Genomic DNA, 23001 nt, shown 5'->3' on the forward strand with positions numbered 1-23001 from the left:
TAGAGCAGTGATGTTTTGGGGCTGTTGCTGGGCAACACAGACTTTCAACTCCCTCCAAAGATTTTCTATGGGGTTGAGATCTGGAGACTGGCTAGGCCACTCCAGGACCTTTGAAATGCTTCTTACGAAGCCACTCCTTCGTTGCCCGGGCAGTGTGTTTGGGATGATTGTCATGCTGAAAGACCCAACCACGTTTCATCTTCAATGCCCTTGCTGATGGAAGGAGGTTTTCACTCAAAATCTCACGATACATGGCCCCATTCATTCTTTCCTTTACACGGATCAGTCGTCCTGGTCCCTTTGCAGAAAAACAGCCCCAAAGCATGATGTTTCCATCCCCATGCTTCACAGTAGGTATGGTGTTCTTGGATGCAACTCAGCATTCTTTGTCCTCCAAACACGACGAGTTGAGTTTTTACCAAAAAGTTATATTTTGGTTTCATCTGACCATATGACATTCTCCCAATCTTCTTCTGGATCATCTAATTGCTCTCTAGCAAACTTCAGACGGGCCTGGACATGTACTGGCTTAAGCAGGGGGACACATCTGGCACTGCAGGATTTGAGTCCCTGGCGGCGTAGTGTGTTACTGATGGTAGGCTTTGTTACTTTGGTCCCAGCTCTCTGTAGGTCATTCACTAGGTCCCACCGTGTGGTTCTGGGATTTTTGCTCACCGTTCTTGTGATCATTTTGACCCCACGAGGTGAGATCTTGTGTGGAGCCCCAGATCGAGGGAGATTATCAGTGGTCTTGTATGTCTTCCATTTCCTAATAATTGCTCCCACAGTTGATTTCTTCAAACCAAGCTGCTTACCTATTGCAGATTCAGTCTTCCCAGCCTGGTGCAGGTCTACAATTTTGTTTCTGGTGTCCTTTGACAGCTCTTTGGTCTTGGCCATAGTGGAGTTTGGAGTGTGACTGTTTGAGGTTGTGGACAGGTGTCTTTTATACTGATAACAAGTTCAAACAGGTGCCATTAATACAGGTAACGAGTGGAGGACAGAGGAGCCTCTTAAAGAAACAGTTACAGGTCTGTGAGAGCCAGAAATCTTGCTTGTTTGTAGATGACCAAATACTTATTTTCCACCATAATTTGCAAATAAATTCATTAAAAGTCCTACAATGTGATTTTCTGGATTTTTTTCCTTCTCATTTTGTCTGTCATAGTTGAAGTGTACCTATGATGAAAATTACAGGCCTCTCTCGTCTTTTTAAGTGGGAGAACTTGCACAATTGGTGGCTGACTAAATACTTTTTTGCCCCACTGTATATATCCAATACTCTATATCCAGTACTATATATCCAGTACTATATATCCAATACTCTATATTCAGTACTATGTATCCAGTACTATATATCCAATACTCTATATCCAATATTATATATCCAGTACTATATATCCAATACTCTATATCCAGTACTATGTATCCAGTACTATATATCCAATACTCTATATCCAATATTATATATCCAGTACTATATATCCAATACTCTATATCCAGTACTATGTATCCAGTACTATATATCCAATACTCTATATCCAATATTATATATCCAGTACTATATATCCAATATTATATATCCAGTACTATATATCCAATACTATATATCCAGTACTACTATACATTATACTCTATACAGGTCAATGATCGAGCTGTTTAAAAAGGGAAGGCATTAGCTAATACAGTGAAATGTATGAATTGTCTGTCTTCTTTCTGTTTTCCTCTGTCCTGCTGATCACATTTGTCTCGTTTGAACTTGTGTCGTTTATCTGTGTATGCATCGTCACGTGGCTTGCTGTTTCAAATCCTTTGGGGATATTCTGTTGAATACCATTTGGCTCTCTAGAAACTAAGGAAGGAAAGATGAGGACATCTATAATTTAGAATTTGGTGGTTTTGGTTAGTTATTAATGGTGGCTTTGGTTAGTTATTAATGGTGGCTTTGGTTAGCTATTAATGGTGGCTTTGGTTAGTTATTAATGGTGGCTTTGGTTAGCTATTAATGGTGGCTTTGGTTAGCTATTAATGGTGGCTTTGGTTAGTTATTAATGGTGGCTTTGGTTAGCTATTAATGGTGGCTTTGGTTAGTTATTAATGGTGGCTTTGGTTAGCTATTAATGGTGGCTTTGGTTAGCTATTAATGGTGGCTTTGGTTAGCTATTAATGGTGGCTTTGGTTAGCTATTAATGGTGGCTTTGGTTAGTTATTAATGGTGGCTTTGGTTAGTTATTAATCGATGCTTTGGTTAGCTATTAATGGTTGCTTTGGTTACTTATTAATGGATGCTTTGGTTAGCTATTAATGGTTGCTTTGGTTAGTTATTAATGGTGGCTTTGGTTAGTTATTAATGGTGGCTTTGGTTAGTTATTAATCGATGCTTTGGTTAGCTATTAATGGTTGCTTTGGTTACTTATTAATGGATGCTTTGGTTAGCTATTAATGGTTGCTTTGGTTAGCTATTAATGGTGGCTTTGGTTAGTTATTAATGGTGGCTTTGGTTAGTTATTAATGGTGGCTTTGGTTAGTTAATAATGGTGGCTTTGGTTAGTTATTGACAGTGGCGTTGGTTAGTTATTAATGGTGGATTTGGTTAGCTATTAATGGTGGCTTTGGTTAGCTATTAATGGTGGCTTTGGTTTGCTATTAATGGTGGCTTTGGTTAGTTATTAATGGTGGCTTTGGTTAGCTATTAATGGTGGCGTTGGTTAGTTATTAATGGTGGCTTTGGTTAACTATTAATGGTGGCTTTGGTTAGTTATTGACAGTGGCGTTGGTTAGTTATTAATGGTGGATTTGGTTAGTTATTAATGGATGCTTTGGTTAGTTATTAATGGTGGATTTGGTTAGTTATTAATGGATGCTTTGGTTAGTTATTAATGGATGCTTTGGTTAGCTATTAATGGATGCTTTGGTTAGTTATTAATGGTGGCTTTGGTTAGCTATTAATGGTGGCTTTGGTTAGCTATTAATGGTGGCTTTGGTTAACTATTAATGGTGGCTTTGGTTAGTTATTAATGGTGGATTTGGTTAGCTATTAATGGTGGCGTTGGTTAGCTATTAATGGATGCTTTGGTCAGTGATTTTTGGTGGCTTTGGTCAGTGATTTTTGGTGACTTTGGTCAGTGATTTTTGGTGGCTTTGGTTAGTTATATCGTTACTTATTTATGCTTCTGGGATTTGTTTAGTTATTTATGCCTCTGGGATTTGAGAGTAGATTTGGGGACAATTATAATGTATTTTCTAATGCAGGACTTGTTGTGTTGGTGTGGGCTGATTAAAATGTAATCCACTGTAGTTGGTATTCTTCCAATGCTAGCTGATCCTCTAGTCTACTCCATGATCCATCATTCTGTCTAATGTTGTTGTTGTTTTCTCTCCCTTCCACAGACTGATCCCAGATCTGTTTGTGCTGTATAGTGATGGCCATAAGAGTTGGATAGGATATGATATTTAGGCAAAGCATTAGCTATACAGCACAAACAGATCTAGGACCAGGCTTGTCCCTCTCATTCACACCTCTTGTCTGTTTGCCCTGTTACTTGTTTGCTGATTAGAGTTTGGCCTTGAAGGGCTCTATGTAATATTAAAGTACTGTGACCTCTCTATGCCTCCTCAACCAATAAGATCAGAGCGTGCTAAATAAGTGACAAATCCTCTTCAAATCCCCTCGGTCGTGCACGTGACCTAATAAATGTAGGACTGAAATCAGAGGATGACGTTGTCTTTCAGAGACCTACTCCTGATGCTGCCAAGGGATGAACTACACACACACACACACACACACACATACATACATACCGATCGCGTCACTGAATCAGACATGCTAAAGGATTATTGCTAAGTAGTGTCCGGCTAAAACACGAAAATGTTGACAATGTTTGCTAGAACATTTACCTTAGCTCCACATTCCTCCTCTTACCAATACTACTGCTTGATACTCCTACTAGATATTACTACTAAATATTACTACTAGATACTACAACTAGATATTACTACTATATACTACTACTAGATATTACTACTATATACTACTACTAAATATTACTACTAGATACTACAACTAGATATTACTACTATATATTACTACTAGATATTACTACTAGATACTACTACTATATACTACTATTAGATATTACTACTATATTACTACTAGATACTACTACTAGATATTACTACTATATATTACTACTAGATATTACTACTTGATACTACTACTATATACTACTATTAGATATTACTGCTATATTACTACTAGATACTTCTACTAGATACTACTACTAGATATTACTACTATATACTACTACTAGATATTACTACTATATACTACTACTAGATATTACTACTCTATACTACTATATTACTACTAGATACTACGACTAGATATTACTACTATATACTACTACTAGATATTACTACTATATACTACTACTGTATATTACTACTATATACTACTACTAGATATTACTACTATATACTACTACTGTATTACTACTATATACTACTACTATATACTACTACTATATACTACTACTACTAGATATTACTACTAGATACTACTACTACATACTACTACTATATTTGACTAGATACTACTACTAGATATTACTACTAGATATTACTACTAGATACTACTACTATATTACTACTAGATACTACTACTATATTACTACTAGATACTACTACAAGATACTACTACTATATTTTACTAGATACTAATACTAGCTGCTACTACTAGATACTACTACTATATTACTACTAGATACTACTACTACTACTACTACTACTAGATATGACTACTAGATACTAGTAGGTACTTCTAGATACTACATTGAACAAAAATATGACTAGATACCAACAATGCCCTCAATCTGTAAGTCACTTTGGATAAAAGTGCCTGCTAAATGGCATATATCATTGTTATATTAGCTTTCATTTTGCATGGAAAACCAGGCTAGACCCTTTGCATGGAAAACCAGGCTAGACCCTTTGCATGGAAGACCAGGCTAGACCCTTTGCATGGAAGACCAGGCTAGACCCTTTGCATGGAAAACCAGGCTAGACCCTTTGCATGGAAGACCAGGCTAGACACTTTGCATGGAAGACCAGGCTAGACACTTTGCATGGTAGACCAAGCTAGGTTGCCTTGCCTCCATGGATAGTTGGGCTGTCATCCATCCATGTATTGTCCCATGTCCATCCTCTCTTTGTTAATATCGGTCTATATGTTAACCTGTTTGTGTGTACAGTGAAAGCATGCTTTTCGTATGATAGAAAGCACTTGTTATTGTGAAGTCTCCTATATATTACAAGAGGTCACCTTAACCTTAACCCTTAAACCCACCAATAGAATGGTCCCCAGTCCCCACTAATGTGTTGCAGTATAGAGCGTTTTTCTAGTTACGTGTCTGGCACTGTGTTGTCTGTCTGTATATAACACAATATAACCCGCGAGAGGACAGCCCCTACACCCCACCAATATACTACAGTGTTTCTGTCTGTCTAGAGCGTTTTGCTAGTGATGTCCTCTGTCCTCCATTGTCTCAACAGCTCCTCCTCTATGTTGTGAGTCTCTACTAAATTATTATGGTCACCATGACCGGAGACTGATCTCTCAGTCTGTGGGCTTCTGGGAAGGTGCGTATCTGTGTCGGTGATGTGATGGTGGCATCATTTGGGCCCGTATTCAAAATCTGTCTTGTCTTCAGAGTAGGAGTGCTGATCTAGGACCAGGTCACCCCTTCTCCATATAATCTGATACAATCTGATCTAGGACCAGGTCACCCCTTCTCCATATAATCTGATACAATCTGATCTAGGACCAGGTCACCCCTTCTCCATATAATCTGATACAATCTGATCTAGGACCAGGTCACCCCTTCTCCATATAATCTGACACAATCTGATCTAGGACCAGGTCACCCCTTCTCCATATAATCTGATACAATCTGATCTAGGACCAGGTCACCCCTTCTCCATATAATCTGATACAATCTGATCTAGGACCAGGTCACCCCTTCTCCATATAATCTGATACAATCTGATCTAGGACCAGGTCACCCCTTCTCCATATAATCTGATACAATCTGATCTAGGACCAGGTCACCCCTTCTCCATATAATCTGATACAATCTGATCTAGGACCAGGTCACCCCTTCTCCATATAATCTGATACAATCTGATCTAGGACCAGGTCACCCCTTCTCCATATAATCTGATACAATCTGATCTAGGACCAGGTCACCCCTTCTCCATATAATCTGATACAATCTGATCTAGGATCAGGTCACCCCTTCTCCATATAATCTGACACAATCTGATCTAGGATCAGATCCCTCCTGTCCATGTCATCTTATTCGTTCTGATCTAAAAGGCTAAACTGATCCTAGACCAGCACCCTTTTTACTCTGAGACTCTTTGTAGCAGAGATCCTGGGCAGAGAGCCAGTAGAAATGGTCTGGACTTAATGTTGTTGACATCCCACCCCTGTTGTCTTATTGACTTAGAATGACCTTTCAGACAGTTGGATACCTATAGCAATATATATATATACACTTTCTACTTTCAGATTATTCATATTTTGCGTTGATCTTTATTCATAAAATCTCTTTATTTATACATGTTAATCTTATTTAGATAAAATATCTTTATTTACACAGGTTAGTCTGATTGAGATAAAATCTATTTATTTACACAGGTTAGTCTGATTGATATAAAATATATTTATTTACACAGGTTAGTCTGATTGATATAAAATATATTTATTTACACAGGTTAGTCTGATTGAGATACAATATATTTACACAGGTTAGTCTGATTGAGATACAATATATTTACACAGGTTAGTCTGATTGAGATACAATATATTTACACAGGTTAGTCTGATTGAGATACAATATATTTACACAGGTTAGTCTGATTGAGATAAAATCTATTTATTTACACAGGTTAGTCTGATTGAGATAAAATCTATTTATTTACACAGGTTAGTCTGATTGAGATAAAATCTATTTATTTACACAGGTTAGTCTGATTGAGATAAAAATCTATTTACACAGGTTAGTCTGATTGATATAAAATATATTTATTTACACAGGTTAGTCTGATTGAGATAAAATATATTTATTTACACAGGTTAGTCTGATTGAGATACAATCTATTTACACAGGTTAGTCTGATTGAGATACAATATATTTACACAGGTTAGTCTGATTGAGATAAAATCTATTTACACAGGTTAGTCTGATTGAGATACAATATATTTACACAGGTTAGTCTGAGATATAATCATTTTATACAGGTTAGTCTGATTGAGATAAAAATGTATTTTTACCAGAGAGAACCTTACTATCTGTAGTTTTATACAGTGACACATTGACACACGTTAATACAGTATATCTCCATTGAAATAATCAACACAGTTTATTATTTAAAGGTGAGACATAAAAAATATAATACAAATGTCTATGTTGATTGTGTTGTTTTACTATGTTGTCCTTCTTTGTAGTGTTGCTTGTTGACCGTTGTGATCTTATGTGTCTGTGGTTGTTTCCGTGGTAACGATGCTGCGTTGTCTCAGCGTTTCATCCATTGATAATAGTGTTATCTCTCCATGGCTAAAGGAAGTCTGCCGTAGGCCTATGTACAGTGCACTTCCACTTCTAGTGATCAACAGATTCTAGTGATCAAGCTGATTTTCTCTGAAACTAAGCATATCAAAGGGGTATATTACAAAGAAGGATTAAGAAGTTAGCCAGCTAACTTGCCTAAGTATTCTGAAATTACTTTTAACTTCTTAGAAAGATGCGCTTGACATGGTCATGGTTTAATGTCTTGCTTTTTTAATGAATCAGAACATTCTACAGTTATTTCTGGTTGTTTATCAAAGTTACCTGGCTAACTCATTGATCCTGTTATTGTAGTATACCCCTCATTTTGTTTTCCAGGCTATACTGTGACTAGCCTGCTACAGACACCCACCATAATCCACGAGGTTTCCCTCGGGAGACGGTTTTCCTCCCTCAATTAACAATGTTCCTGCAGCATAACCAGCTAATGCAGTTAGCCTTAGGTCTAGGATTTCTGAGACTATGCTCCGTCCGAAATTAACAGAGGACACAATTATGTAGTGCAAGAGGCTGAGAGCCTAATCAAACTTTTATCACCACACCAGGGGGTGGGGGAGGATAATGCTATCGAACATAACTAGCTCATCATTGAGCTTCTCTCTTATATAATGCATTATAATAATCATTATCAGAACTGTTAACATTTTAGATAGAATCCTCATTGGAGGCTGCTGCGTAATGGTGATTGGGAGTCTAGCAATGTTTGAGTCTTGGGAAGGGAAATAAATATGTTTTGAATTATAACTTTATTTTTCCAGTCTCTTATTAGTGCTTCTGCTAAAGTGTGTTTGTTCTTCTATTGAAGGTATCAATAGGTTACTGGGCAATGGGACATATGAGGCTGCATTTCCTCCGCACGAGGTAAGAACATTGTTGGCCTCTCCCAATAAGAGAGTCTTTTTTTAACTAGGCAAGTCAGTTAAGAACAAATTCTTACTTTCAATGACGGCCTAGGAACAGTGGGTTAACTGCCTGTTCAGGGGCAGAACGACAGATTTGCACCTTGTCAGCTGGGGGTTTTGAACTTACAACCTTGCGGTTACTAGTCCAACGCTCTAACCACTATGCTACCCTGCCACCCCCTGCTAAATTGTTAAAATACAAGGACTTATGAAAGTATTCACCCCCCTTGGCATTTTTCATATTTTGTTGCTTTACAACCTGGAATTAAAATGTATTTTGAGGGGGGGTGTATCATTTGATTTACACAACATGCCTACCACTTTGAAGATGCAAAATATTTTTTTTGTGAAACAAACAAGAAATAAGACCAAAAAAATGAAAACTAACATAACTATTCACCGCCCCAAAGCCAATACTTTGTTGAGCTACCTTTTGCAGCAATTACAGCTGCAAGTCTCTTGGGGTATGTCTCTATAAGCTTGGAACATCTAGCCACTAGGATTGTTGCCCATTCTTCAAGGCAAAACTGCTCCAGCTCCATCAAGTTGGATGGGTTCCACTGGTGAACAGCAATCTTTAAGTCATACCACAGATTCTCAATTGGATTGAGGTCTGGGCTTTGACTAGGCCATTCCAAGACATATAAATGTTTCCCCTTAAACCACTCGAGTGTTGCTTTAGCAGTATGCTTAGGGTCATTGTCCTGCTGGAAGGTGAACCTCTGTCCCAGTCTCAAATCTCTGGAAGACTGAAACATGTTTCCCTCAAGAATTACCCTGTATTTAGCCCCTATCCATCATTCCTTAAATTCTGACCAGTTTCAAAGTCCCCGTGGATGAAAAACATCCTCACAGCATGATGCTGCCTCCAACATGCTTCACTGTGGGGAAGATGTTGTCGGGGTGATGAGAGGTGTTGGGTTTGCGCCAGACATAGCGCTTTCCTTGATGGCCAAAAAGCTACATTTTTGTCTCATCTGACCAGAGCACCTTCTTCCATATGTTTGGAGAGTCTCCCACATTACTTTTGGCGAACATCAAACGTGTTTGCTTATTTTCTTCTTTAAGCAATGGCTTTTTTTCTGGCCACTTTTCCGTAAAGCCCAGCTCTGTGGACTGTACGGCTTAAAGTGGTCCTATGGACAGATACTCCCATCTCTGTTGTGGAGCTTTGTAGCTCCTTCAGGGTTATATTTGGTCTCTTTGTAGCCTCTCTGATTAATGCCCTCCTTGCCTGGTCGTGAGTTTGGGTGGGCAGCCCTCCCTTGGCAGGTTGATTGTGGTGCCATATTCTTTCCATTTTTTAATAATGTATTTAATGGTGCTCTGTGGGATGTTCAAAGTTTCAGATATTTTTTTATAACCCAACCCTGATCTGTACTTCTCCACAACTTTGTCCCTGACCTGTTTGGAGAGCTCCTTGGTCTTCATGGTGCCACTTGCTTGGTGGTGTTGCAGACTCTGGGGCGTTTCAGAACAGGTTAATACACTGATATCATGTGACACAGGTGGACTTTATTTAACTAATTATGTGACTTCTGAAGGTAATTGGTTGCACCAGATCTTATTTAGGGGCTTCATAGCAACGGGGGTGAATACATATGCACTTTTCTGTTTTAAACTTTTTATAATTTTTGAATCAAGTAATTTTTTTCATTTCACTTCACAAATTTGGACTATTTTGTGTATGTCCATTACATGAAATCCAAATAAAAATCAGTCTAAATGACAGGTTGTAATGCAACAACATAGGAAAAACGCCAAGGGGGATGAATACGTTTGCAAGGCACTGTATAAATGCTGTCTAGACATACCCCTTGTTGGGTGTGTTTCCTGTGGCGTAGTCGAGTGGTTTTGAATTATTCAGAACTCCACCTGTTACACGAGGCTATTTGCTTCTGTTTTTAGGGAGGATACAAAAGTATGGGATTAGGCTAGTGTCAACCTGTCTACTCGTGGGAATTCTCTACGTTTTCTGTTTCTGTCCCTGGACGGCTATAGAAGAGTTGGCTACAGCCCCATACAGTATGAACTAGGCTAGGCGTCGTTATATACCTGTCTTCCAGTCATGTTAATTGTGTTCTGTGTTCTGTACTTCTTTTTTTCAGGGTGGATACAAGAGCAGACACCCTATTAAGACCCACGGTGCCCAGAACCACAGACACCTGCTGTACGAGAGGTGGGCTCGATGGGGCATGTGGTACAAGTACCAGCCTCTCGACCTCATCAGGTAACCACTAGTGTGTGTGTATGTGTGTGGAGTCTGTATTATGAGCCCGGGCTCTCCTCTCTGGCTCCAGACATGTCATTTTTCAGGAATGAAACCTCTCCACAGGAAACCCCAGGCTAACTTTCCTTCTCAGGAGTCGTTTCTGAATTAAATAGAGTAGCTAGGTCTGATCTGTTCCAATTTAAAAGTCGACCCACAACCACGGGAGGCCCGGGGAGGTTTTGCTAATCTGTCTTCTCATTGGACTTCTTTCCTCTGCGTTTCATACAACTAGGTTTAAACAAGTCAAATTTAGAGGTCCCCTCCAGTCGTGAGGTTTCTTGTTCATTTGGACTTATTTTCTCTGCATTTAACACAACTGAAATACAGCTGTACAGTAGGTGTGACTCTGAATAGCTCCAGTTTAAAAGTTCATCGCCTAGTCGGGAGGTTTTTTTTGCTAGTTTTTCGTTGGACTCGTTCAACCCTGATGAAGGTCTATTGACAAAATGTTGGTGTGAGATGCATTAAAATGGTTAGTTGTGCATCCAAGACCACCTACTTGTATGTGGTGGAATTTCTTCACTTTCTATGAATTGTTTTCTCGTCCATCCACCTACAGTAGAAGCACGACATATGTGCATAATATACTTATACTTAATTCATGGATGTATTTCCTGTCAGTCAAATAATGGTGTTTTCTTGTCACATACACCAGATAGGTGCAGTGAAATGTCACTGCACCGACACCATTCTGTATACTCCTGCACCTGCCCGCCTGTCCAACATCACTACTCTGGACGGCTCTGACTTAGAATACGTGGACAACTACAAATACTTAGGTGTCTGGTTAGACTGTAAACTCTCCTTCCAGACCCATATCAAACATCTCCAATCCAAAGTTAAATCTAGAATTGGCTTCCTATTTCGCAACAAAGCATCCTTCACTCATGCTGCCAAACATACCCTTGTAAAACTGACCATCCTACCAATCCTCGACTTTGTCATTTACAAAATAGCCTCCAATACCCTACTCAACAAATTGGATGCAGTCTATCACAGTGCAATCCGTTTTGTCACCAAATCCCCATATACTACCCACCATTGCGACCTGTACACTCTCGTTCGCTGGCCCTCGCTTCATACTCATCGCCAAACCCACTGGCTCCATGTCATCTACAAGACCCTGCTAGGTAAAGTCCCCCCTTATCTCAGCTCGCTGGTCACCATAGCATCTCCCACCTGTAGCACACGCTCCAGCAGGTATATCTCTCTAGTCACCCCCAAAACCAATTCTTTCTTTGGCCGCCTCTCCTTCCAGTTCTCTGCTGCCAATGACTGGAACGAACTACAAAAATCTCTGAAACTGGAAACACTTATCTCCCTCACTAGCTTTAAGCACCAACTGTCAGAGCAGCTCACAGATTACTGCACCTGTACATAGCCCACCTATAATTTAGCCCAAACAACTACCTCTTTCCAAATCAAATCAAATCAAATGTATTTATATAGCCCTTCGTACATCAGCTGATATCTCAAAGTGCTGTACAGAAACCCAGCCTAAAACCCCAAACAGCAAACAATGCAGGTGTAAAAGCACGGTGGCTAGGAAAAACTCCCTAGAAAGGCCAAAACCTAGGAAGAAACCTAGAGAGGAACCAGGCTATGTGGGGTGGCCAGTCCTCTTCTGGCTGTGCCGGGTAGAGATTATAACAGAACATGACCAAGATGTTCAAATGTTCATAAATGACCAGCATGGTCGAATAATAATAAGGCAGAACAGTTGAAACTGGAGCAGCAGCACACTCAGGTGGACTGGGGACAGCAAGGAGTCATCATGTCAGGTAGTCCTGGGGCACGGTCCTAGGGCTCAGGTCAGTTGAAACTGGAGCAGCAGCATGGCCAGGTGGACTGGGGACAGCAAGGAGTCATCATGTCAGGTAGTCCTGGGACATGGTCCTAGGGCCCAGGCCAGTTGAACCTGGAGCAGCAGCATGGCCAGGTGGACTGGGGACAGCAAGGAGTCATCATGTCAGGTAGTCCTGGGGCATGGTCCTAGGGCTCAGGTCCTCCGAGAGAGAGAAAGAAAGAGAGAAGGAGAGAATTAGAGAACGCACACTTAGATTCACACAGGACACCGAATAGGACAGGAGAAGTACTCCAGATATAACAAACTGACCCTAGCCCCCCGACACATAAACTAATGCAGCATAAATACTGGAGGCTGAGACAGGAGGGGTCAGGAGACACTGTGGCCCCATCCGAGGACACTCCCGGACAGGGCCAAACAGGAAGGATATAACCCCACCCACTTTGCCAAAGCACAGCCCCACACCACTAGAGGGATATCTTCAACCACCAACTTACCATCCTGAGACAAGGCAGAGTATAGCCCACAAAGATCTCCGCCACGGCACAACCCAAGGGGGGGGCGCCAACCCAGACAGGCTGACCACAACAGTGAATCAACCCACCGAGGTGACGCACCCCCCCCCAGGGACGGCATGAGAGAGCCCCAGTAAGCCAGTGACTCAGAGAATCCCAGTGGAAAGAGGGGAATCGGCCAGGCAGAGACAGCAAGGGCGGTTCGTTGCTCCAGAGCCTTTCCGTTCACCTTCCCACTCCTAGGCCAGACTACACTCAATCATATGACCCACTGAAGAGATGAGTCTTCAGTAAAGACTTAAAGGTTGAGACCGAGTTTGCGTATCTGACATGGGTAGGCAGACCGTTCCATAAAAATGGAGCTCTATAGGAGAAAGCCCTGCCTCCAGCTGTTTGCTTAGAAATTCTAGGGACAATTAGGAGGCCTGCGTCTTGTGACCGTAGCGTACGTGTAGGTATGTACGGCATTTCCCTACACGTATTTAATTTATTTATTTATTTTGCTCCTTTGCACCCCATTATTTTTATTTCTACTTTGCACATTCTTCCACTGCAAAACTACCATTCCAGTGTTTTACTTGCTATATTGTATTTACTTTGCCACCATGTCCTTTTTTTGCCTTTACCTCCCTTCTCACCTCATTTGCTCACATCGTATATAGACTTGTTTCTACTGTATTATTGACTGTATGTTTGTTTTACTCCATGTGTAACTCTGTGTCGTTGTATCTGTCGAACTGCTTTGCTTTATCTTGGCCAGGTCGCAATTGTAAATGAGAACTTGTTCTCAACTTGCCTACCTGGTTAAATAAAGGTGAAATAAATAAAAAATAAAATAAAAAAATGTGTTGTTTTAGCAAATTAGGGTTAAGTGCCTTGCTCAAGGGCACATCGGCAGATTTTTCACCTTGTCGGCTCGAGTATTCGAACCAGTGACCTTTCCGTTACTGGGCCAACGCTGTACCTGCTGCCGCTAGGGGGTCCAATTGAATCAGTCCATGTCGGGGAGTTTTTGCCAATTTATCCTCTTTATTGTACTTGTTCCCTGCCACGCTTGTTCTTTGCCTTGTTGGTTACAAGGTACTTGTTCCCTGCCACGCCTGTTCTTTGCCTTGTTGGTTACAAGGTACTTGTTGACTGCCACGCTTGTTCTTTGCCTTGTTGGTTACAAGGTACTTGTTCCCTGCCACGCCTGTTCTTTGCCTTGTTGGTTACAAGGTACTTGTTCCCTGCCACGCCTGTTCTTTGCCTTGTTGGTTACAAGGTACTTGTTCCCTGCCACGCCTGTTCTTTGCCTTGTTGGTTACAAGGTACTTGTTCCCTGCCACGCTTGTTCTTTGCCTTGTTGGTTACAAGGTACTTGTTCCCTGCCACGCCTGTTCTTTGCCTTGTTGGTTACAAGGTACTTGTTGACTGCCACGCTTGTTCTTTGCCTTGTTGGTTACAAGGTACTTGTTCCCTGCCACGCCTGTTCTTTGCCTGGTTGGTTACAGGGTACTTGTTCCCTGCCACGCCTGTTCTTTGCCTGGTTGGTTACAAGGTACTTGTTCCCTGCCACACCTGTTCTTTGCCTGGTTGGTTACAAGGTACTTGTTCCCTGCCACGCCTGTTCTTTGCCTGGTTGGTTACAAGGTACTTGTTGACTGCCACGCCTGTTCTTTTCCTGGTTGGTTACAAGGTACTTGTTCCCTGCCACACCTGTTCTTTGCCTGGTTGGTTACAAGGCACTTGTTGACTGCCACGCCTGTTCTTTGCCTGGTTGGTTACAAGGTACTTGTTCCCTGCCACACCTGTTCTTTGCCTGGTTGGTTACAAGGTACTTGTTCCCTGCCACACCTGTTCTTTGCCTGGTTGGTTACAAGGCATTTGTTCCCTGCCACACCTGTTCTTTGCCTGGTTGGTTACAAGGTACTTGTTCCCTGCCACGCCTGTTCTTTGCCTGGTTGGTTACAAGGTACTTGTTCCCTGCCACGCCTGTTCTTTGCCTGGTTGGTTACAAGGTACTTGTTCCCTGCCACGCCTGTTCTTTGCCTGGTTGGTTACAAGGTACTTGTTCCCTGCCACACCTGTTCTTTGCCTGGTTGGTTACAAGGTACTTGTTGACTGCCACGCTTGTTCTTTGCCTGGTTGGTTACAAGGTACTTGTTGACTGCCACGCTTGTTCTTTGCCTGGTTGGTTACAAGGTACTTGTTCCCTGCCACACCTGTTCTTTGCCTGGTTGGTTACAAGGTACTTGTTCCCTGCCACACCTGTTCTTTGCCTGGTTGGTTACAAGGCACTTGTTGACTGCCATGCCTGTTCTTTGCCTGGTTGGTTACAAGGTACTTGTTCCCTGCCACACCTGTTCTTTGCCTGGTTGGTTACAAGGTACTTGTTCCCTGCCACACCTGTTCTTTGCCTGGTTGGTTACAAGGCATTTGTTCCCTGCCACACCTGTTCTTTGCCTGGTTGGTTACAAGGTACTTGTTCCCTGCCACGCCTGTTCTTTGCCTGGTTGGTTACAAGGTACTTGTTCCCTGCCACGCCTGTTCTTTGCCTGGTTGGTTACAAGGTACTTGTTCCCTGCCACGCCTGTTCTTTGCCTGGTTGGTTACAAGGTACTTGTTCCCTGCCACACCTGTTCTTTGCCTGGTTGGTTACAAGGTACTTGTTGACTGCCACGCTTGTTCTTTGCCTGGTTGGTTACAAGGTACTTGTTGACTGCCACGCTTGTTCTTTGCCTGGTTGGTTACAAGGTACTTGTTCCCTACCACACCTGTTCTTTGCCTGGTTGGTTACAAGGTACTTGTTCCCTGCCACACCTGTTCTTTGCCTGGTTGGTTACAAGGTACTTGTTCCCTGCCACGCCTGTTTTTTGCCTGGTTGGTTACAAGGTACTTGTTCCCTGCCACACCTGTTCTTTGCCTGGTTGGTTACAAGGTACTTGTTCCCTGCCACACCTGTTCTTTGCCTGGTTGGTTACAAGGTACTTGTTCCCTGCCACGCCTGTTCTTTGCCTGGTTGGTTACAAGGTACTTGTTGACTGCCAGGCAAATACAGCTGGGGCTTGAATTTAAATATCGACCATGTTGGGATTAGCTTTTGCTAATTTATCTTGTTCATTGGACTCTCCTCTCCAGGCGTTACTTTGGGGAGAAGATTGGGCTGTACTTTGCCTGGCTGGGTTGGTACACTGGCATGCTGATCCCGGCAGCTCTTGTGGGTCTCCTCGTTTTCCTCTACGGATTTCTTACCATGGACACCAGCCAAGTCAGGTCAGTCAGGACACACCACACCGGAGCTTCTGTGTCCTTCTGTGTCTTCTGAGCCCTTATAGGCATCCCGAATGATACCCTCTTCCCTTTGCCCGAGCCCTTATAGGCGTCCAGAATGATACCCTCTTCCCTTTGCTCGAGCCCTTATAGGCGTCCCGAATGATACCCTCTTCCCTTTGCCCGAGCCCTTATAGGCGTCCCGAATGATACCCTCTTCCCTTTGACCCGAGACCTTATAGGCGTCCCAAATGATACCCTCTTCCCTTTGACCCGAGCCCTTATAGGCGTCCCGAATGATACCCTCTTCCCTAGATAGTGCACAACAGAGCCTATGGGCCCTAGTCAAAAGTCATGGCACTATAAAGAGATTAGGATGCCAGTCAGGACACCCCACAACTCTCAATGATATTGTTATTGATCTGACAGCTTGTGTATACAGCCTGCAGATTTGAAAGGGTTTACATTAACCCTAAGCCTAGCCTTAGACGTAAACTTAACACCCCTAACCCCCTAACCTTGAACCTAAACTTAACACCCCTAACCCCCTAACCTTGAACCTAAACTTAACACCCCTAACCCCCTAACCTTGAACCTAAACTTAACACCCCTAACCCCCTAAACTTGAACCTAAACTTAACACCCCTAACCCCCTAACCTTGAACCTAAACTTAACACCCTTAACCTTAACTTTAAACCTAATCTTAACACCCGTAACCTTGACTTTAAACCTAAACTTAACAGGCCTAACCTTAACTTTAAACCTAAACTTAACACCCCTAACCTTAACTTTAAACCTAAACTTAACACCCCTAACCTTAACTTTAATACATTTCGATCTCTTTATGTCTGATCTCTATGTCTGGTTCAAATGTTAATGAAGTTTTCCTATGTCTGTCCCTTCAGTAAAGAGATCTGTGAGGCCAACACTACTATCATGTGTCCTATGTGTGAGGAGAACTGCAACACCTGGAAACTCAGTGACAGCTGTGTCTATGCAAAGGTCAGTAATTAGACCATTAATCTATTCTGTTCTATTCTGTTACATTCTATTCTATTCTATTCTGTTACATTCTGTGCTGTTCTATTATTTACATTTACATTTAAGTCATTTAGCAGACGCTCTTATCCAGAGCGACTTATGTTCTATTCTGATCTATTCTGTTCTATTACATTCTGTTATATTATATTCTGTTCTATTTTATTCTATTCTGTTCTATTATATTCTGTTCTATTATATTCTGTTCTGTTCTATTCTGTTCTGTTCTGTTCTATTATATTCTGTTCTATTATATTCTGTTCCATTCTATTCTGTTCTATTCTGTTCTATTCTATTATATTCTGTTCTATTCCATTCTATTCTGTTCTATTATATTCTGTTCTATTCTGTTCTGTTCCATTCTATTCTGTTCTATTATATTCTGTTCTATTCTGTTTCATTCTGTTTTATTCTATTCTGTTCTATTCTATTCTGTTCTGTTCTATTCTGTTCTATTATATTCTGTTCTATTCTGTTCCGTTCTATTCTGTTCTATTCTGTTCTATACTGTTCTATTCTGTTCTATTATATTCTGTTCTATTCTGTTCCATTCTATTCTGTTCTATTCTGTTCTATTCTGTTCTATTATATTCTGTTTTATTCTGTTTTATTCTATTCTGTTCCGTTCTGTTCTGTTCTATTCTTTTCTATTCTGTTTTATTCTGTTTTATTCCACCCTGTTAGCTCAGAGTGGAATATAATAGCTGTGTCTATGCAAAGGGCAATTAATTGCTAATCTCTCTTAACAGTTTGAGATCGCCAACATAAATGTGCTAGCTAGCCACACAACATTTGGTGGCTTCCGAGATTAGTAAGACCCCTGAGGAATTAGAGCTAACAGGTTTAAAAATAGAACGCTATGCTGGTATCCTGTAGGTGTAGAAGTACTATAGTAAACAGAAGTACCACTACAGTTAACTAGTACTATTACTCTCCCTGAGTATCAATCACACAACAGTTAACTAGTACTATTACTCTCCCTGAGTATCAATCACACAACAGTTAATTAGTACTATTACTGTCCCCAAGTATCAATCACACAACAGTTAACTAGTACTATTACTGTCCCCGAGTATCAATCACACAACAGTTAACTAGTACTATTACTGTCCCCGAGTATCAATCACACAACAGTTAACTAGTACTATTACTGTCCCCGAGTATCAATCACACAACAGTTAACTAGTACTATTACTGTCCCCGAGTATCAATCACACAACAGTTAACTAGTACTATTACTGTCCCCGAGTATCAATCACACAACAGTTAACTAGTACTGTTACTGTCCCCGAGTATCAATCACACAACAGTTAACTAATACTATTACTGTCCCCGAGTATCAATCACACAACAGTTAACTAGTACTATTACTCTCCCTGAGTATCAATCACACAACAGTTAACTAGTACTATTACTCTCCCTGAGTATCAATCACACAACAGTTAACTAGTACTATTACTGTCCCCGAGTATCAATCACACAACCGTTAACTAGTACTATTACTCTCCCTGAGTATCAATCACACAACAGTTAACTAGTACTATTACTGTCCCCGAGTATCAATCACACAACAGTTAACTAGTACTATTACTGTCCCCGAGTATCAATCACACAACCGTTAACTAGTACTATTACTCTCCCTGAGTATCAATCACACAACAGTTAACTAGTACTATTACTGTCCCCGAGTATCAATCACACAACAGTTAACTAGTACTACTACTGTCCCCGAGTATGAATCACACAACAGTTAACTAGTACTATTACTGTCCCCGAGTATCAATCACACAACAGTTAACTAGTACTATTACTGTCCCCGAGTATCAATCACACAACAGTTAACTAGTACTGTTACTGTCCCCGAGTATCAATCACACAACAGTTAACTAGTACTGTTACTGTCCCTGAGAATCAATCACACAACAGTTAACTAGTACTATTACTGTCCCCGAGTATCAATCACACAACAGTTAACTAGTACTGTTACTGTCCCCGAGTATCAATCACACAACAGTTAACTAGTACTATTACTGTCCCCGAGTATCAATCACACAACAGTTAACTAGTACTATTACTGTCCCCGAGTATCAATCACACAACAGTTAACTAGTACTGTTACTGTCCCTGAGGATCAATCACACAACAGTTAACTAGTACTATTACTGTCCCCGAGTATCAATCACACAAAAGTTAACTAGTACTGTTACTGTCCCCGAGTATCAATCACACAACAGTTAACTAGTACTGTTACTGTCCCCGAGTATCAATCACACAACAGTTAACTAGTACTATTACTGTCCCCGAGTATCAATCACACAACAGTTAACTAGTACTATTACTGTCCCCGAGTATCAATCACACAACAGTTAACTAGTACTATTACTGTCCCCAAGTATCAATCACACAACAGTTAACTAATACTATTACTGTCCCCAAGTATCAATCACACAACAGTCGATGCATGTTATTGTTAAGCTATGCTGAGCAGTCATGACAGAAATACTTAATGCAGGGCTATTCAAATCTTACCTTATGAGGTCCAGACTACTGCTGCTTTTAGGTTCTGCCTGATAATGAATCACACCTACCCGGTCTCCCAGGTCTAAATCAGTCTCTAATTAGAGGGGAAGAAAGAACAAGAATATTGGAAGTGGCTTCAAGGTCCAGAGTTGAATTTGAGGGGTTTAACGGCTGTATGACCTGCCACAACGTATGTGGATGTGATGTGGATATATTTTCATGCAGAAGTGAAGTGGGCAAAACTGGTTGAAAGGACATCATTACAATCAGTTTGGTTTTGCTGTGATATTATATTGTAAATGTTCCGAGTAATGGTGCCCCATTCTGGTGGGTAATGATAACAATATGCCGTCTACCAGATGCTTTTATCCAAAGCGACAGTCATGCAAACATTTTTATGAGAGTATTGATTATGCAGTCGCTCTAGAATCTGCTTTGTTTTCCCACTGCAGTTCTGACATTTGGCATGGCAATTTTCAATGATGTTTTGTCCAATTTGTCACGAGATATGCACTGACGGGCGGGACATTGTGTTGACGTGTCACTTTATTTAATCATTTCATGCTGTAAAGGTGTGGTGATTGCTGTAAAGGTGTGGTGATTGGTGTAAAGGTGTGGTGATTGCTGTAAAGGTGTGGTGATTGCTGTAAAGGTGTGGTGATTGCTGTAAAGGTGTGGTGATTGCTGTAAAGGTGTGGTGATTGCTGTAAAGGTGTGGTGATTGCTGTAAAGGTGTGGTGATTGCTGTAAAGGTGTGGTGATTGCTGTAAAGGTGTGGTGATTGCTGTAAAGGTGTGGTGATTGGTGTAAAGGTGTGGTGATTGGTGTAAAGGTGTGGTGATTGGTGTAAAGGTGTGGTGATTGCTGTAAAGGTGTGGTGATTGCTGTAAAGGTGTGGTGATTGGTGTAAAGGTGTGGTGATTGCTGTAAAGGTGTGGTGATTGCTGTAAAGGTGTGGTGATTGCTGTAAAGGTGTGGTGATTGGTGTAAAGGTGTGGTGATTGCTGTAAAGGTGTGGTGATTGGTGTAAAGGTGTGGTGATTGCTGTAAAGGTGTGGTGATTGCTGTAAAGGTGTGGTGATTGCTGTAAAGGTGTGGTGATTGGTGTAAAGGTGTGGTGATTGCTGTAAAGGTGTGGTGATTGGTGTAAAGGTGTGGTGATTGGTGTAAAGGTGTGGTGATTGCTGTAAAGGTGTGGTGATTGCTGTAAAGGTGTGGTGATTGGTGTAAAGGTGTGGTGATTGCTGTAAAGGTGTGGTGATTGCTGTAAAGGTGTGGTGATTGGTTAAAATCGTAGCCCTCGTGTTGGAGTGTGACGATCAGACAGTTTTATGTGTAATGTTGTGATGATTTGAAATTTTTTGTTTGTTTTTGTGGTTATTGTGCCCTGATTGGTGACATTTTTAAGCAGTCACATAATATGCGGGGAATTGATTTAGCAAACAAAACAACAAAAATCTTCAAGCAGAGAATGGCAAAATCCTGGATGGACTGATTATTTACCAGTTACAATGAATAGAACTGGAAGAGAATTGTTTATGTAGAGCAATGTGTTTTTCTTTTTGCAGGTGACCCATCTCTTTGACAATGGAGGGACTGTGTTCTTTGCTATCTTTATGGCAATATGGGGTAGGTAAAGAGATTATTTGGTATTTCTCTGTGGCCTCTCTCTCTGCCTCTCTCTCTCTCTGTCTCTCTTTGTCTCTCTCTGCCTCTCTCTCTCTCGCTCTGTCTCTCCCTCTCTCTCTCTCTGTCTCTCTCTGCCTCTCTCTCTCTCTCTCGCTGTCTCTCTCTGTCTCTCTCTCGTTCTGTCTCTCCCTCTCTCTCTCTCTGTCTCTCTTTCTCTCTAGCTTTCTCTGTCTCTCTCTCTCTGCCTCTCTCTCTCTTTGCCTCTCTCTCTGCCTCTCTCCCTCGCTGTCTCTCTCTCTCTCTCTCTGCCTCTCTCTCTCTCTCTCTCTCTGCCTCTCTTTCTCACTGTCTCTCTCTGCCTCTCTCTCTCTGCCTCTCTCCCTCGCTGTCTCTCTCTGCCTCTCTCTCTCTCTCTCTCTCTCACTCTGCCTCTCTCTCTCTCTCACTCTGCCTCTCTCTCTCTCTCTCTCTCTCTCTCTCTCTCTCTCTCTCTCTCTCTCTCTCTCTCTCTCTCTCTCTCTCTCTGTCTCTCCCTCTCTCTCTCTCTCTCTCTGTCTCTCTCTTTCTCTCTCAGCCTTTTCTATTACTGCTGTGGAAAAGTAGAATCAAATGTATTTATAAAGCCCTTTTATGATACACTGAACAAAAATATAAACACAACATGCAAAGTGTTGGTCCCATGTTTCATGAGCTGAAATAAATGATCACAGAATTGTTCCATTTGCACAAAAAGCTTATTTCTCTCAAATGTTGTGGACGAATTTACTTTGCCAATATAATCCATCCACCTGACATGTGTGGCATATCAAGAACCTGATTAAACAGCATGATCATTACACATGTGCACCTTGTGCTGGGGACAATAAAAGGCCACTTTAAAATGTGCAGTTATGTCACACAACACAATGCCAGAGACGTCTCAAGTTTTGAGGGAGTGTGCAATTGGCATGCTGACTACGGGATTGTCCACCAATGAAGGATAATTTCTCTACCATAAGCCGCCTCCAATGTCATTTTAGAGAATTTGTCAGTTGTCCAACCGGCCTCATAACAGCAGACCACATGTAACCACGCCATCCCAGGACCTCCACATCTGGCATCTTCACCTGCGGGATCGTCTGAGACCAGCCACCCAGACAGCTGATGAAACTGTGGGTTTGCACAACGAATAATTTCTGCACAAGCTGTCAGAAACCGTCTCAGGGAAGCTCATCTGCTTGCTTGTCATCTTCACCGGGGTCTTGACCTGACTACAGTTCGGCGTCGTAACTGACTTCAGTGGGCTAATACTCACCTTCGATGGCCTCTGGCACGCTGGAGAAGTGTGCTCATCATGAATGAATCCCGGGTTTCAACTGTACCGGGCAGATGGCAGACAGCATGTATGGCGTTGTGTGGGAGAGCGGTTGGCTGATGTCAGCGTTGTGAACAGAGGGC

At 41.5% G+C, this 23001-nt stretch overlaps 1 protein-coding gene across 1 annotated transcript in view; it reads left to right on the forward strand.

Moving 5' to 3' along the window:
• ano3 (anoctamin 3) overlaps nucleotides 1-23001 on the forward strand; it is an 84570-nt gene that overhangs the window by 19339 nt on the left and 42230 nt on the right. Inside the window, exons 9-13 of the mRNA XM_065002936.1 lie at nucleotides 8434-8489; nucleotides 10639-10760; nucleotides 16245-16379; nucleotides 17283-17379; nucleotides 21504-21564. Coding sequence (XP_064859008.1) covers nucleotides 8434-8489; nucleotides 10639-10760; nucleotides 16245-16379; nucleotides 17283-17379; nucleotides 21504-21564 — 471 coding nt within the window. The remainder of the gene's footprint in view (nucleotides 1-8433; nucleotides 8490-10638; nucleotides 10761-16244; nucleotides 16380-17282; nucleotides 17380-21503; nucleotides 21565-23001) is intronic.

The sequence above is a fragment of the Oncorhynchus nerka genome, linkage group LG17, assembly GCF_034236695.1.
Source record: "Oncorhynchus nerka isolate Pitt River linkage group LG17, Oner_Uvic_2.0, whole genome shotgun sequence".
In the NCBI taxonomy this organism is placed as follows: Eukaryota; Metazoa; Chordata; class Actinopteri; order Salmoniformes; family Salmonidae; genus Oncorhynchus; species Oncorhynchus nerka.